Source organism: Aureococcus anophagefferens (assembly GCF_000186865.1).
Source record: "Aureococcus anophagefferens unplaced genomic scaffold AURANscaffold_5, whole genome shotgun sequence".
Lineage (NCBI taxonomy): Eukaryota > Pelagophyceae > Pelagomonadales > Pelagomonadaceae > Aureococcus > Aureococcus anophagefferens.
The window spans coordinates 2851955-2868519 of record NW_008705565.1 but is presented as its reverse complement, the minus strand read 5'-3'; the positions used below and the strand labels follow the sequence as shown (position 1 = coordinate 2868519).

The window sequence follows — 16565 nt, the reverse complement described above, 5'->3', positions numbered from 1 at the left end:
ACGCAGCGCGCGAAGCGCGAGAAGCGCGCGCGCGCGCGGTCGCCGCGGCTCGCGGGCGCGCCGAGGTCCCGGCGGCGGCGCGCGGCGCAGAGCCCGACGAGCGCGCGCCGGTCGAAGAAGTCGCGCCGGGGGTCCTCGCGCCCCGCCGCGCGCAGCGCGCGCGCCGCCGCGTCGACGCGCGACCCGGCCCGCGCGTCCTTTTTGGGCCGCCACCACGCGTTGACCGCGACGGTACCGGGGGAGGACTCGACGGCGTGGTACCAGCCCGCGGGGAGCAGGAGCGCCTCGCCGGCGCCGAGCGCTATGCGCGGCGCGTCCCCTAAATGCCGCGCGCCGTGGTTCGGCGCCGCGGCCCAGGGCGGCGCCGCGGCGCACGCGGCGCCGCCCGACCGCGGCGGCGCCAACGCCACGGTCTTCCGCCCCCGGAGGACCGTGAGCACGTTGTGGTCCTCGTCGCAGTGGGGCGCGCTGGCCACGGCGCCCGGCGCGAGCCAGAGGTGGCACGCGGCGCCGGCCCGCCGCGGGACGAACGGCGGCAGCGCGGCCGCGGGTCGCGACCCGTCGGCGACGACGAGGCCCGCGAGCGGCGCGGCGTCGACGCCGTCCGGTCCGTCGACGAAGAGCGGCGCCTGCGCGAGGTAGAGGTGGGCGCCCGCGGCGGCGGCGAGCCAGTGGTCCGGGGCGCCGCCGGCCGCCGCGAGCGACAGCAGGCTCGCGAGCTTGACCGAGACGTCGCGGCGCCGCGCCTCGTCGCCGGAGTAGACGCCCGTGCCGCTGGCCTGCGCGTCGACGCGGAGCCGGCGCAGCGCCTCGGAGCTCTCGCAGCGCGCGCACAGCGCCGCGGGGTCGACCGCGCCGTGGAGGCCACCCGTCCAGGCCGCGGCCGCGGCGCGCGAGAAGTGCGTCGGCGTCGGCCAGTCGAGGCCCCGCGCGAACGCGTCGAGCTCCTCCGGCGTCGTGATGTGTTGTATGCGCATGGCAAAACAATGCGAAGCGCGCTACCTTCTCAGCGAGCAAAACGAGGCGAGCCAAGTGCCCATAGCCTCGAGCTCGTGCTGCAACGTGGCTTCAACCTTAACCTCACGCGACGGCGCAGCTGCAGGGCTGGTCGACGGGCTCCTTCTGGACCTCGGCCGGGGCGTCGGCGGGCGGCGGGGCGGGCGCGGCGGGCGGCTTCTGGTCGGGCGGGAGCTTGTCCTTGTGCCGCATGTTGACGACGGTCTTCACCCGGCCCACGTCGGCCGTGAGGCCCACGGCCTCGATGGACGCCTCCTCCGCGAAGTCGTTGTCGTGGCCGTAGGAGGACGCGCGCTTGCTGTGCGCCTTCCCGCGGCCGCCGCGGCCGCGGCCGCGGCCTCGCCCGGCGCCCGGCGTCGTCGGCGCCGCGGGCGCGGGCGGCGGCGCGGCCGGCGGCGGCGCTGGCTCGCCGCCGTCGCTCTCGGCCGGCGGCGGCGCTGGCTCGCCGCTCTCCGCCGGCGGCGGCGCCGGCTCGCCGCCCTCCGCCGGCGGCGGCGCTGGCTCGCCGCTCTCCGCCGGCGGCGCCGGCTCGCCGCTCTCCGCCGGCGGCGCCGGCTCGCCGCTCTCCGCCGGCGGCGCCGGCGCCGGGGCCGGGTCGCCGCCGTCGCTCTCCGCCATCCGATGCTAGACCTTCGTTGGCACAGGACACATGCGCGGTCTCTACGACGTCTTTTCTATCCCACCATCACAGGGCTGCCCGAAGTTGCAGCCGCAGCTCCGAGGTCGATGCTGCCTGGAAGCACTTCGCCAAAGTTTTGGCTGCATGGGCTGTGGCAAGACGAGTGGCGGCAGCGTCGAGAAGTCCTCTACCATCGACACGCGATGGAGGTGGAGCTCGCGAGCGCGTCGTCGGGCCTGAAGCCCTTCAGCCTGAAGATCAAGCTCACGGACAAGTGGCTCGCCAAGAAGGCGCCGAGCCAGCTCGTGGCGCTCTTTTTGAAGCACTACGATGCCAAGTTCGGCGGCGCGTCGCGCGCCGGCGACTACGTGCTCGGCGCGCGCGGGGCGCCGGGGAGCCTCGACGAGGCGAAGCCCCTGCGCTGCGGCGTGACGCCCGGCGTCGCCCTCGAGCTGCGGGCCGCGGGCGCGGCGCCCGCGGCGCCCGCGCCCGCGGCGCCCGCGCCCAAGGCCGCGGCCGCGCGGAAGCCCGCGGCGGCCAAGGCGCCGGCCCCGGAGCCCCCGCGGGAGACGCGGAGCGCCGACGAGGCCTTCTCGTCGCTCTGCGCCCTCGACGAGGCCCTCGCGGGCGCGGAGTTCTCGCTCCGCACGTCGCTCATCTACCGCGTCGTCGAGGGCCTCGTTGAGCCCAAGCAGCTGCCCAAGGAGACGGCGCCGCACTACGCCGCCGTGCGCGCCCTCGTGCTCGAGACGAGCGCGGCGAACCTCGACGCGGCGATCCGGCGCTTCGCGGGCGGCGGCGACGGCCTCGGCGCGACGACGCTGCGGAAGCTCCGGAAGCAGCTCAAGCCCATGCGCTGGGCGCTGGCCAAGGAGGCCTGGTGCGCCAAGGCCTTCGTGGGCGCCGCGCCCGTGAAGCGCGCGCGGCTCCGGCGCTTCGAGAACCAGCACGAGCTCCCGCGGAGGGACGAGCTCCTCGAGCTCTTCGAGGTCGAGTGCGGCCCGCGGACGCGGTGGCGGCCCAAGTGGGCGCCGGAGTCGCGGCGCAAGGTCGTGCTCGACGGCCTGGGCCTGCGGGAGGAGGGCGACGAGCGCACGGTCTTCGACGCTTCCGCGCTGGCCGTGCCGGACCTGCTCCTGATCGCGACGGCCGCGGAGCGGCACGGCTGCGAGTTCGCGCCCTTCTCCTACTTCGTGCAGAACAACTACGACCCGCGCTACTGCCTCACGCACGAGGCCGTGCGCGAGCTCGCGACCTACCTCAAGGACCGCATCGCGATCAAGCCGCTCGGCTTCCGCGACGTCGCCGTCGAGATGAACGCGGGCAACGGCCGCCTCGCGTACTTCGTGCAGCGCGCGGGCCAGGGGAAGATCGCGACGTCGGGCAACGACTTCGTCGTCAAGGCCGCGGAGCTCGACGTCGACCCCGCGGGCCACGCGATCGGCGCGCCGGGGTCGAGTTCGTTCCCCGTGGACCGCATGGACCTGCGGAACGTCTACCTCAACTACCGGCCGGCGATCCTCTTCTGCGCCTGGCGCTACAGCAGCGGCGTCGAGGACTGGCTGACGAAGATGAAGGAGACGGTCCGCGACCCCGACTTCATGATCGACGTGCCCGAGTACGTGCTCATCGGGCCGTCCGCGCAGTTGCTGGGCCCCATCTACGAGCGCGAGCGGCTCAAGAAGCTCCAGCGCGACGTCGAGGGCTACGACGACGACGTCGACGTCGACGCGGCGAAGCCCAAGCGGCGCGACCCGGACAAGCCCTGGGCGGCCTTCGAGGGCTACGACGCGTACCACGTCGAGTCCGTGAGCCGCCACCTGCTCCACCTCGCCGACGTCGGCTGCCCCAAGTACGGCCACGCCTGCTGCGTGAGCTTCCGCTCCGCGGGCCAGCGCCTCTCCCAGTTCCGCACGCTCGCGGAGATCGAGCACTCCAAGGCCCAGGGCAAGGTCGCCAAGGCCATGGCCAACGCCCAGCGCGGCGAGCTGCCCAACGAGGCGGAGCAGCGCGAGATCGCCGAGGCCCAGGAGGTCATGAACAAGGCCGACAAGGCCATCAAGGACAACGTCCGCACGCCCCTGTCCACCGCGGACTAGGCGCCCCCGGGGCGCGGCGCGCGCGCGCGGCTTTTCCCCCCCTTACTCCTGGTTCGCGTCCATCATGGCCTTGACCTGGCCGAGCTCGTGGAGGAGCACGGCGAGCTTGTCCGCGCCGACGTCGACGCGGAGGTCCGGGCCCGAGAGCCGGAGCGCCGCGGACGCGGCCGCGCGGTCCGCGGTCCAGCCCGCGCAGGCCGTCGGCGCCGCGCGGAAGGTCCCCGCGGCGAAGGTCGCCCGCAGCGCCCCCTTGCTCTCGCGGTAGGGCCGCAGGATCGCCGCCGCGTTCTCCCGGGGCAGCCCGAGCTGCTCGAGCTCCGTCGCGAAGACGGCGTCGTCGACGTCGTACTTGACGGCCGACGCGACGACGAAGTGGACGGCGGCGACGGCGCCCCGGGCGACGGCGGCGTCGGGCGCCGCGCCCTTGGGCGTCGTGAAGCGCAGCGCCTTGCCGTAGTCCAGCGACCCGTGGAGCAGCTGCTGCAGCACCTGCTTCGCCAAAAGCTTGAGGCGCACGCTGCTGATCTCGCTCAGCGTCGGCACCTCGTGGAGCAGCCACGTCGGCGCCTCGAGGTCGCCGCAGAAGCGGAAGCGCATGGCGGCCGCCGGGGGCCGCGAGGCTCCGCACCAGACGACGGAGAGCGCTTGGGCTGCTTGAAATGTTCAAGTTCGACGGCGCTTTTTCGAAGAAGGGGTCAATAGCATGACATGGATCACGCGGCGCATCCGCGCCCAGGTCCGCGCCTTGCGCGAGGGAGGAGCAGGCTGCGCGGGCGCTGGAACTGCGAAGGAGGAGGCCGCGCGGGAGCTGGGCAGCCTCGCGTACGGCAACGACGCCAACCGGGTCCGGATCGCCAAGGCCGGCGGCATCCCGCGGCTCGTCGATCTCCTGTGCGACGGGAGCGCCTACGCCAAATCTGAGGCCGCGTGTGCGCTGTACTACCTCGCGTTCAACAACGACAACAAGGTCCTGATCGCCGAGGCCGGCGGCATCGCGCCGCTCGTCGACCTCCTGCGCGACGGGAGCGCGAGTGCCAAACTGCGTTCCGCGCGGGCGCTGGGCAACCTCGCGCACAACAACGACGCCAACAAGGTCGCGGTCGCGGTGGCCGGCGGCATTCCGCCGCTCGTCGAGCTCCTGCGCGACGGGAGCGCGCGGGCCAAATCGGAGGCCGCGAGCGCGCTGCTCGACCTCGCGGACAACAACGACGCCAACGCGGTCGCGATCGCGCTGGCCGTCGGCAGCCTCAAGGCGCTCGTCGAGCTCGCGCGGCGCGGCCGCGTGACCGTCGACAACCGGTCGGCTGTGCTCGGCGCCGGCGTCCCCGCCAAGCGCAAGGCCGCGCTCGTCGTCGCCGCGCTGATTCGCGACTACGTCCCGGGATTCAAATCGGCCCCGCGCGACATCAAGGGCCTCATCGGGACCTATCTCTAGGACGCACCGCTAAGAGCGTCATGAGTTCCGGGGAACAAGGTTAGTCGCTATCAGCCTCCTCCTCCTCCTCCTCGTCGTCGACGTCGAAGATGTTCGGCGCCCGCTCCTGCGCGGGCCCCGGCGGCGCCGCGTTGCGCTCGTTGAAGAACGAGCTCGGGTCGGTCCAGATCGACGGCGTCGCCATGAGGTCGCCCCGCGGCGGCGCGCTCGGGTTGCCCGCGCTGCCCCAGGCGCCGAGGCCCGCCGTCGGCCCCCGCTCCTTGGCCTGGATCTCGCGCCATTGTTCGGGCGTGAGGCCCTCGGGCACGTAGGCGCCGTCGCCGTGGCGCCAGCCGTTCGAGGGCCGGCCGCGGGAGTAGCCTCCCGCCGCGATGTCGCCCGCCGGCGACTCGCCGCGCCGCCGCGAGCTCTTGCTCCGCGCCGCGCGCGCGAGCCGCGTCGTCTCGCGCTGGACCGCGGTCTGCGCGCGCTCGAGCTCCCGGCTCGCCGCCGCCGAGGACGCCAGGGCGTCCTCCATCTCGCTTCGGAGCGCCGCGACGCGCTCCTGCGCGGCCAGCGCGACGGCCTCGAGGTCGGCGGCGTGCGCCGTGAGGCGCCGCAGCTCGGCGGCCTCCTCGTCCACGGCCGCCGTCGCGTCGTCCGCCGCCGCGAGCGAGTCGTCCGCTAGCGAATCGTCCGCCGCCGCCGCGCGCGAGTCGTCCGCCGCCGCCGCGCGCATCGACAAGCGCCTCGCAGTGCCCGGCGCAGCTCCCGGCGCGACGAACGCGTCGATGCCGATGAAGCATACGAGGAAGACGGATAGCGTTCGACGGCTGCTCACTGACACGAGGCATCGGCGGCGCCATGAAGCACGAAGCTGCGATCAGAGAGCTCAGAGCCCGGCCATGCCGGCCGCGCCGCCGCGGAGCTCCGGAGAGCATCACGAGATTTGCTTGAAAAGTTTTGGCAGCCCTTGTGATGCTGATGGTCTCCTCATAACAGCCCATGCGCGCCGCGCTGCTTGAAGGGACAGCCCTGCGCGCCGCGCTGCTCGCCTGCGTGGTCGCGCGCGCGGCCGGGCGGATCGCGTACTGCGACGCGGGCCTGCGGTCGTCCCTGGGCCGCTGGAACGTCTGCTGCCCCGCGGCCTGCGGCCACTGCGACGCGAGCCGCTGCGACGCGGCGGCGCCGGCCTGCTGCCCCCGGGTCCTCGCGGGCGGCCGCGCGCGCCGCTGCGGCAACGCGAGCGACGTCGCCTGCAAGTACCCCTGGCGCGCGGCGCGCGACGCCGTGCCGCCGCCGCCCGCGCCCGGCGCGCGGTCCGCGGCGACGGAGCCGCCGGTCCACGTCGCGATCGCGGGCGACAAAGCGCAGCTCGTGGGCACCGTGGCCTGCGCGCGGTCCGTCGTGCGGGCCTGCGCGTCGCCCGGGCGCCTGCGCATCCACGTCGTCACGGACCCGGGCTCCGCGGCCGCCGCGGGTCGCGCGCTCGCGTGCGCGGCCGACGGCGCCGCGCGGCACGACGTCCGCGCCTTCGACGGCGCGGCGACGCTCGCGGGCCGGCGCGTGCGCGTGCGGCCCATCGCCGACGAGAAGAAGGCGAGCCTCGGGTCGTCGGCGCTCAACTACGCGCGGTTCTACCTCGCGGAGCTCCTCGGCGTCGCGTCGGGCGTCGTCGTCTACCTCGACAGCGACGTGCTCGTGCTCGGCGACGTCGCGGCGCTCGCGGACGCGACCTTCGCCGCGCCCGGCGCCGCGCCCGTCGCCGCCGTGCCGCGGCCCTGGAAGCCCGTCTGCGGCGCCTTTTTGAACTGCAAGGACGCGTCGAGCGTCGCCGCGCTCGAGCGCCTCGGCGGGCTCTCGGCGCCCTACGGCGACCTCGACGCGTTCAACGCGGGCGTGCTCCTCGTGGACCTCGGCGCCTGGGCCGCCGCGGGCCTCACGGCGCGCGTCGAGACGTGGATCAACGCGAACTTCGACGCGAAGCGGCCGCTCTACAAGCTCGGGAGCAACCCGCCGCTCATGCTCGCGGTGCGCCGCGGCTTCGAGGCGCTCGACGCGCGCTGGAACTGCCAGCGCGGCGACCGCTGCTGGGATTTGGGGCCCGCCGCGCGCCACTGGGCGGGGCCCGAGAAGCCCTGGATGCTCGCCGTCGAGCGCGACGCCGTCGACTGGCTCCCCGTCGTCGCGGACCTCAACCGGTCCTGCATGGGGCCCGAGCTCCTCCTCGACGCGGCCTTCGCGTCCTGCTCCTACCAGAACCCGCGCGTCAAGTGCCGGCCCGGCCGCGGCCGGCCCCGGAAGCGGGGCGGCGCCCCGGACGAGGACAACGCGAGAGGCGGGGGTTAGCTAGCGGCGCTTGAAGCGGCCCTTGGACTTGAAGGCGCCCTTCGCGGCCTTCTTCTTGCGCAGGGAGACCTTGGACGGGTCGAACTCGGTCCAGCCCGCGAGCTCGCGCGTCTTTGGCGGGCCGTCCTTCTTCGGCGCATCGTCGTCGTCGCCGTCGGCGGACGGCGCGCGGCGCCGCGGCTCCGGCGCCGCCGGCGCCGGGCGCGCGTACGCGGCGTCGTCGAAGCCCGCGGCCTCGAAGCCCGCGGCCCTGGCCTGCTTCGCCTTCTTGGGCTTCTTGGGCTTGGTCGCCCGCGCCTCGGCGGCGTCCTGGAGCGCCTGCTTGCGCTCCTCGGCGAAGACCTCCTCCGCGGCCTTGGCCTCGAGGCGCCGCCGCTTGAGCCGGCTGAGCCGGTGCGGCTTCGCGTCGACGCCCGGGTCCCGCTCGCGCCGCGTCGGCAGGTCGTCGGCCCGCTTGCGGACCTCGGCGAGGTCCCGCTGCTTGTCGAGGGCGTCGACCTCGGCCTTGGCGCGCGCCTTCGCGTCGAGCTTCTGCTTCGACGACTGGAACCACTCGCGCTTCGGCCGCGCGGCGATGTCCGCGCCGTGCACGAGCAGGTTCTCGGCGCGCTGGGCGTCCTCGGCGGCGCGCGAGAGCTCGCGGTCCGCCGCCGCGAGCGCCAACAGGCCCGCGACGTCGGCCTCCGCGGCGCCGACGGCGTCGCGCCACTCGGCGAGCACCGCGGGCGGCACGGCGCGCGACCGGAGGCCCGCGCTCTCGAGCTCGGCGGCGGCGCCGGCGTCGCCCGCGTCGCGCGCCGCGTCGAGCTGCGCCGTGCGCGACCGCAGGAACTCCTTGAGCGCCTGGCGGCGCTGGGGGCCGACGAGCGTGACCGCGTGGCCGGACCGGCCCGCGCGCGCCGTGCGGCCCACGCGGTGCACGTAGGTCGCCACGGTGCGCGGCATCTCGAAGTTGACGACGGCGCCGACGCCGGCGAGGTCCAGGCCCCGCGCGGCGACGTCCGTGCACAGCAGGATGCCCGCGTCGCCGCGCTCGAAGCGCGCCAAATTCGCGTCGCGCTGCGCCTGGCGGAGGCCGCCGTGGAGCTCCGTCGCGGGTGGCAGCGCGTGGCCGCTGAGGCCGCCCCGCGCCCGCAGCGCCTCGAGGAGCGCGCCGACGCGCCGCGTCGCCGCCTTGGTGTCGAAGAAGACGACGGCCTGCGACGCCGGGTCGACGGTCCGCGTCAACAGCGCGAGGAGCGTCGCCTCGCGCTCCGCGTCCTCGGCGCGGCCCTCCGCGGCTTTGAGGCGCACGAAGTCCTGCGTGAGCTTGGCGGCGACGCCGCCCGCGCCGTGGCCCGACGCCACGCGCACGCGCACGGGCCGCACGAGCGACAGCGCCGCGAGGCTCTCGACCTTGGCGCCGAACGTCGCGGAGAAGAGCATGGTCTGGCGGGTGCCCGAGCCGCGGCCGCCCTTGCCCCGCTCCGAGCCGCCGGGCAGCGCGCCCAGCAGCTGGCGGAGCTCGTCCTCGAAGCCGAGCTCGAGCAGGCGGTCCGCCTCGTCGAGCACGCAGCACTCGACGTCGTCGAGGTGGACGCCGCGGCCGTTCGTGAGGTGGTCCAGCAGCCGGCCCGGCGTCGCCACGACGACGTCGGGCTTGCGCCGCAGGGCGAGCTCCTGGACCTTGACGTCCTTGGCGCCGCCGACGACGAGGGCGACGTCCGCGCCCGAGAATTGGCCCAGCCCCCGCACCATCTCCTCGCACTGCGCCGCGAGCTCCCGCGTCGGCAGGAGGATCACGCCCCGGATCGTCGGCTTGCCGTGGGCGGCCTTGGCGCGCACGACGCGCTCGAGGAGCGGCAGCCCGAACGCGGCCGTCTTGCCGCTGCCCGTGGCGGCGGACGCGCAGACGTCGCGGCCCGCGAGCGCCAGCGGCACGACGCGCTCCTGGATCGCCGTCGGCCGCGAGAAGCCCAGCGCCGCGACGGCCCGGAGCAGGCAGCGGCAGAGGCCGAGCTCGTCGAAGTTGATCGCGCCGCCGCCCGCGGCCTCGGTGACGACCTCGTCGAAGACGCCCGCCTCGATGGCCGCGTCGTCCGCGGCGTCGTGCGCGCTCCGCTGCTCGCCGACCTTGTCCGCGCGCCGCCCGCGGCCCGCGGCGTCCTCGGACACGCCGCTCATCTCGCGCACGACGCTCTCGTCGGCGACGCGGCGGCGCGCCGGCGCCGGCGCCGCCGGCGCCGCGGGCGCCGCCCGCTCCACCGTGCGGTACTCGCCGTCGTCGTAGGCCTCGAGGCCGAACTCCTCGTCGGAGCCCTCCTCGTCGGAGAGCTCGGCGTCCGACTCGATGGTCATGGGGGCCAACAATGCATCATGCCGAAGAGATGCCAAAGCGTCGCCAAGTGCAATGAGTTCATCATGAAGTTCAATAATAGAAGCTCCAGGCGGCAGCCCGCCTACGGCGTGACCGCACCCACGGCGTGCGACATGGAGGAGAGCGCGCCTCTCATCCGGAAGGCCGCGCCGGCATGGCGCAAGTGGGCCAAGGCCGGATGCGCCGCGCTGGTGTGCGGCCTCGCGTATGCGACCTGGGCAGAGAGCCAGCGGCCGTCGCTCGGTCTGGAACGCTTGAGCAAGCTCCCGGATGACACGCACGAAATCTACAGCCTCGACTGCTCGAACTACGACGACGACTCGAGATATCCGTTCGCACCGTTTCCGACAACGCGGAATCAGATCTGACGAATGCCGACGCCCTCGCGCAAATGGACCCGCTCAGCGGCCCGCGCTACAGCCACCCGGTCTACCAGAACTTCGCCTTTTCCGGGTGCTCCTTCTAGGACGCGCTGGTTGTTCTCCTCGACATCTCAGGCGCGCTTCGTTTGGTCCTGCCCTGGACGCTCGTTCGCGGTCGCTCGTGCCGTTCCGGATCTCCCGCCTTTTGTTCGACCGCCTCCTCGACCCTCGACCGACGGCGTCGTTCGTTAATTTCAATTGGGTTCCAGCTAGCTCGGCATATAACATACCCCGCCGGCGGGGTATGTTGCCCTCCTTGGGGCACACCCGCGCCGGCGTCGCCTCTCCAGCCGCCGGAGGCCCGTCTCTTCAGCCGAAGCGCCGCCCCCCTTCCTCAGGCGCAGGAGGGCCGGCGGGAGACGAAGGACGTGATCACCGCGGAGGAGCCGATGGACTCGCCCGTGTAGGCGCAGCGGGGGCTGCCGCCGTGGAACGCGGGCTGGAGGATCATGAGCGGGTGGTCCAGCGCCGTCGTCGGCTTGGCGACGGCCTCCGGGTGCCAGAGGTCGTAGAGGAGCAGCGCGGCCATGACCTTGGAGACGTCCTGGGGGAAGAACGTCGCGTTCGGCGCGAAGTTGGCGACGCCGTCGAGCCAGCGCGCGACGTTCGGGTTCGTCTTCGTCATCGACGCCGTGCGCGCCGGCGGCGCCATGTTCGCGGAGACGACGCGGCCGTCCGCGCGCGCGGCGACCGCGCGCCAGTTTTGCAAGGTCTTCGCGAGCGCGTAGTTCGGGCCCTGGACCGTCGCGAGGCCGTCGGTGACGTGGAGCCGCGCCGGGCCCACGGCGTCCCGGTAGTTGCGCACGTAGCCGCCGCCGCCGAGCTTCATGGCGCCGCTGAGGCCCGTCTGCCAGAGCGGCGCGGCCGCGTGGCGCCGCCGCGAGTCGTCGGCCATGGCCGCGGTGATCGGGTAGGCCGTGCCCGGGCTCGCGAGGTAGGCGTAGGCGACGTCCCGCGTCTTCTGGAGCTCGGCGGCGATGGCGTCGCAGGCGACGGACGCGCGCACGTGCTTCTCGCCGTCGAGGTAGATGTACTGGCCGACGACGAGCGTGTCGAACTTCGCCAGGGCCGGCTCGTCCCGGAGCCAGGCCGCGATGGCCCCGGCCTCGTTGAGCACGTCGGCGCCGAGCTTTCCCGCGTCGGCGCCCGTCGCGGCCTCGTCGCGCGACGGCGCGACGAGCACGCCGCTCGTGGACCGGGCGAAGTCGACGAGCGGCGCCCACTTGGCCGCGGAGCCCGCGCGCGCGACGCACGCCACGGTGCAGCCGAGGCTGAGGAGCGCGCGCGCGGGGCCCATCTCCGACGTCGCGCCGAGGACGACGAAGGCGTGCGACCTCCGCGTGGACGGCTCGCACGCGAGGCGGCCGCCCTCGTCGCAGAGGCTCCGGCACCGGGCCGCGACGTCGGCCTCGCAGGACCCGGCGGCGACCCAGGCGTCGAGGCTCGCGAGGGGCACCTTGACCTCGCCGGCCTTGCCCGACCCGGCGACGAGCACGCTGTGGAGCGGCGGCGTCGCGGCCGCGAGCACATTGGCCGTATCGAAGGCCGCGTGCGCCGCGGCGAGGCCACCGCGCGCGGCGTCGACGGCCGCGGCCGGCGACGCGCACATGCGCTCGCAGAGCGCGACGACGTGCGTCGGGTACTTGAAGCGCCAGTCCTTCTCCCGCTCCAGGGCCGCCGCGAGGTCGTCGGCGCCCATGGCCCGCGCGGCGGCGGCCCAGACCTGCTTGCCCGTGGCCGTCGTCGACGCCTTCCCGCCGGCCGTCGTAGGCCAGGCGAACTCGGCCATTGTCCAGTGAGGCGGAGGCTGCCAGCCTGTGGTATTTATTTTGGCGAAGTGCGCCCGGACCTCAACCGCAGCTTCAAAGAGCCCGCCGCCGAGCGATGCGGGCCCTTCTCGTGCTCCTCCAGTGCGCAACGTGCCTCGTGCACACGCGGTTCCACGCCGCGCCGCGGCGCGTGGCGCTCCGCGCCGCATCGGACGCCGCATCGGACGCCGCCGCCGCCCCGGCCCGGAGCTCGGCCGCCGCCGCCCCGGCCCGGAGCTCGGCCGCCGCCGCCCCGGCCGCGGCGCGCAGGAAGAACGACACGCTCACGACGGAGGGCCTGGGCAAGATGCTCGCCGAGGTGCGCGCCCACTACCGCGAGCCCTTTGCCGCGACGCCGAACTCGACGGAGGCCGTCGCCGAGGCCGCGCGCGTGAAGAAGCGGCTGCTGCGCACGCGGTTCCAGGACCTCGAGCTCGACCGCTGCGCCGTCGGGAAATCGGCCATCCACGGCCGGGGCCTCTTCGCGACGCGCGACATCGCACCGGGCGAGCTCGTCACGCTCTACCCCGGCGACGCGCTGCTCTCGTGGCCCGACGGCGACGCGGCGTCGCGGTCCGCCGGCTGCGAGATCAAGGCGCTCTTCGGGTCCCACGTGCCCAACGACGAGCAGACCGCCGAGGACCTGTTCGTCCGCGCGGCGAACGCGCGCGACCCGGGGCAGCAAAAGAGAGCGACATTCCCAACTTCAAAGGCTCCTTTCTCGGCCGTGTTCCACTCGTTTCGGCTGATTTTTGGACGAGCGATCATCCCTCGGAGCGGTTTCGAAGAATGGATGCTTTTTCCGGAACGCGCGCACGCGGAACATTCACTTTGAAGCGACGTTGAATCTCTCTTTTGCTGCCCAGGCGCGCCTACGAGCTGCCCACGTCCGTGCCGTCGCTGACCATCGTCGGCGACCCGGCGCGCGACGCGGACCCGTCGTACCTCGGCCACCTCGCCAACGACGGCGCGGCCATCGTCGCCGGCGACGAGGCGAGCCGCGCGGCCTACGCCGCGGCGTCGGCCGCGCGCGCGAACGCGGACCACTGGACTCTCGAGGGCGCGCACCACGCGACCGTCGCGACGCGGCCCATCGCGGCGGGCGACGAGGTGCTCGTGTCCTACGGCGAGGGCTACTGGCTCTCGCGGTCGGGCTTCGCGGCCAAGGACGAGAAGGCCCGGGCCCGGGCCGAGAAGAAGCGCAAGCGGCTGCCCGGCGCCGGCGCGGCCAAGGCGAAGAAGGCCGGCGGCGGCTTCGGCTAGGGCCGCTTCGTAAGGGCGCATGCCCCCCTCGCGAGGTCCGTCGCGGCCCGGTCCGTCGGGCGGCTCTCGGCGGGGCGCACTTATAAGCGCGTCTTGGACGGCTCCGTGGGGCGCGCGCGCGCGACGACGGCGGTGGCAAAACGGCCGGCGCGCGGCGCGGTGCGCGGGATTTCCGAGAAGCGGGCGGCGCCCGCTCAGGCGGCGGCGTGGATGTAGGGCACGCGGATGCGCACGGGCATCGGCCGCGCGGCCTCGGGGAGGTACGGCAGCACGACCGCGCGCGCGACGGGCAGCTGCTCGACGTCGTAGACGCTCGCCGCGGTGTGCGGCGGCAGGTCCGCGGCGCCGACGACCGTCGCCTCCTTGAGCTCGTAGAGGCTCGCGTCGTGGATCGACCGGTCCTCGGGGTGGACGACGACGAACCGGTAGCAGCTCAGCGCCAGGCGGCGCGCGAGGCGCGTGAAACGTTTCTGCTTTCGCTCCGACCGGGTCGGCGCGCCATTGGGCGGTCGCGCGCGGGCATGTGGCATGGTAAAGGCAAAGATTGCGTGGCTCAAGGTAGGTGCAAGCGGCGATGCCGGTCGCCGAATCGCTCGCGGCGTCGGGCAACGGTGTGGATTTTTCGCGCCTTCAGCAGCGCACGCGTAACGCAAGGATGTGCGAAGCTCGAAATCCGCTTTGCAATGCGCGTGCGGCGCGCGGCGCGTGCCAGAACCTCTGTTTGACGAGCGGCAGTCGGGCCCGCTATTCGGAGCAAATCTGAATCGGTGGCTTAGAGGCTGTGGCCGGGGAGGCGGTGGCTGTGAATCATCCCAACTCCCGCCAGCCCCGAGGGGGTTGACCGCCGGTATGCCTGGTAGTATGCGCCTACTATGCGGGTTTTATGCGGGTTTTATGCGGGTGGTATGCGGGTTTTATGCGGGTTTTATGCGGGTGGTATGCGGCTGCTATGCTGCCAGTGGTCGTATGCGGGTGGTATGCGGGTGGTATGCGGGTGGTATGCGGGTGGTATGCGGGTGGTATGCGGGTGGTATGCGGGTGGTATGCGGGTTTTATGCGGGTCGTATGCGGGTTGTATGCGGCTGCTATGCTGGTGGTATGCGCCTGCTATGCGGCGACCTCCGGCGGCCGTCGCCTGGGGTCGTCGACAGCGGTCGCCGGGCTGCTATGCTGGTGGTATGCGCCTGCTATGCTGGTCTTATGCGCCTGCTATGCGTCTGCTATGCGCCTACTATGCGTCTACTATGCGTCTACTATGCGTCTACTATGCGCCTGCTATGCGTCTACTATGCGCCTGCTATGCGCCTGCTATGCGGGTGGTATGCGGCTGCTATGCGTCCGCTATGCGTCCGCTATGCGTCCGCTATGCGGCTGCTATGCGGCTGCTATGCCGGTGTATGCCCGGCTGGTGTATGCCTGGTGGTCGGCCCCCTCTGCGCCAGCCGGGCAAATTCGTGCCCACGGGCTCGCGGCGCGAGCTCCAGAAGAAGGCCAGGGACCTCCAATGGGCCAAAGACAATCATGACGAGAACAAGATCCACCTCGAGGCCAGCATCTACAAGGACGCGAAGGAGTCCCACTAGTCCGTCACCGGCGAGGCCGACTCGCGCACGCGGAGCGCCTAGGCTTACGTAGCCCGGGGACGAACGCGCCGCAACCCTACGCCCCTCGCCTCAGCCTCCGGTAATCGTCGTCCTCGACCTCGAGCTCCTCGACGTCCCCCGCGTCGCCGCAGAGCGCGTCTCGGGCCGCGTCGCCGCCGGCGGGCCGGCCGTCCGGCGGCGCGCCGCCGTCGTCGTCGTCGTCGGCGAAGTCGCTGTCGATGGCGACGTGGGAGAGGTGCGACGCCGCGGGCGGGCCGGTGCCGTAGTCGACGTCGGCGGAGTCGGCGGAGCAGAGGAAGCTCCGCGCGACGGCGGCGCCGCCGCCGTCGCCGTCGTCGCCGGGCGCGGGCGCGCGCGCGCCCGCGGACCGGTTCGCGCGCGTGTTCGCCGCGAGGGCCTCGGCCTCGGCGAGCTCGGCGGCGCGCTCCGCCGCGGCGGACTCGTCGGCCTCCCGGAGGTGCGACCGCACGAGGCTGATTTTTTTTTGGAGCGCCTTTAGGCGGCTCTCGAGGCGGTCGTACTCGCGGGGGTCCTTGGACCCGCCGCGCCGCCCGGACCCGACGCGGTGGAGCGTGATCACGGGCCGCGGGCTCGACGCCTCGCCGCGCGACGCCGCGGCCCGCGCCATGATCTCGTCGTAGGTCTGGGCGCCGGGCGCCTCGCGCGCCGGCGCCGGCGCGCCGGACCGCGGGCTGCCCGGCCACCAGCTCGACGTCTCCTCCATCGCCGACATCGCCGGGCGGGCGCGGGAGCGGGCGCGGGAGCGGCCTAAAACGCCGGGCTGCCGCCCTCCATCGTGGATGGTTTCTTCGACGCGACGGTGCCGTCACCATTGATTCAATGTAGTCGACCGGTGCTTCGATATCGCGTCAACTTAGTAGACCCGGCGCTGCGTCGGGGGCCGCGGCGGCGGCGGGCCCATGAGGTGGGTGCTGGTCTGGGACCCCTCGTACTGGCAGGACGTGAGCTTGTAGGCGAAGGAGCCGTCGTCGCGCTTCTGGTACATGAGGTAGGACTGGTCGCGGAGGATGTCGACGAGGTCCGCGATGGGCTTCGACGTCTCGACGCCCGCGCGCCGCGCGAGGTCCTTGACGTCGGCCATGGTGAAGTAGGGGTCCCGGCGCGCGTCCGCGTCCGCGTGGAGCGCGGCGACGAGGGCCTTGACCGCGCGCGACGCGGACATGCCGCCGACGGCGCGGCTGAAGTCGACGGCGCCCGTGGGCGTCGTGCACGCGTCGCGCACGCTCTCGCGGAGCAGCGCGACGACGTCGCGCGCGTCGTCCTCGGTGACGTTGGCCCGCAGCTCGAGCTTCGCGCGCGCCTGCGCGAGGCGCACGAGGCTCTCGAGCTGGCGCGTCGTGATGGGCATGGTCTTCGCCGGGTCCGCCGCGTGCGCCGCGCGCATCTCGAGGTACGTGCGCTGCAGCAGGAGCGCCGCGCCGACGTCGAGCTTGGGGGACACGAAGCGCCGCGCGTAGGCGACGTACTTGCGGAAGTGGCCCAGCGGCAGCGGGTCCCGCAGCGCGCGGTCCGCGCCTGGGCAGGAAAAGAGAGATTCAACGTAGCTTCAACTTGAATGTTCCGCGCGCGCGCGTCCGGAAAAAGCGCCCACGC

General features: G+C 73.6%; 3 protein-coding genes across 3 annotated transcripts; all 3 read right to left on the bottom strand.

The window, feature by feature from the left end:
* Positions 1 to 8026: 8026 nt before the first annotated feature.
* On the bottom strand, positions 8027 to 9661 carry AURANDRAFT_23571 (hypothetical protein; the record flags this gene model as incomplete). The annotated part of the gene is made up of 1 exon (XM_009036813.1): positions 8027 to 9661. A coding segment is annotated over one exon (1635 nt), but the record flags the coding sequence as incomplete, so codon positions are not given.
* Positions 9662 to 10471: 810 nt separating this feature from the next.
* AURANDRAFT_71244 (expressed protein) lies at positions 10472 to 12073 on the bottom strand (the record flags this gene model as incomplete). Its single annotated transcript, XM_009036812.1, has 1 exon — positions 10472 to 12073. One exon carries the CDS (start codon positions 12063 to 12065, stop codon positions 10611 to 10613), a length of 1455 nt encoding a protein of 484 aa, XP_009035060.1.
* Positions 12074 to 13541: 1468 nt separating this feature from the next.
* On the bottom strand, positions 13542 to 15684 carry AURANDRAFT_62878 (hypothetical protein; the record flags this gene model as incomplete). The annotated part of the gene is made up of 2 exons (XM_009036811.1): positions 13542 to 13817; positions 15049 to 15684. The coding sequence occupies 2 exons, from the start codon at positions 15682 to 15684 to the stop codon at positions 13542 to 13544; spliced, it is 912 nt and encodes a 303-aa protein (XP_009035059.1).
* Between the last annotated feature and the right edge of the window lie 881 nt (positions 15685 to 16565).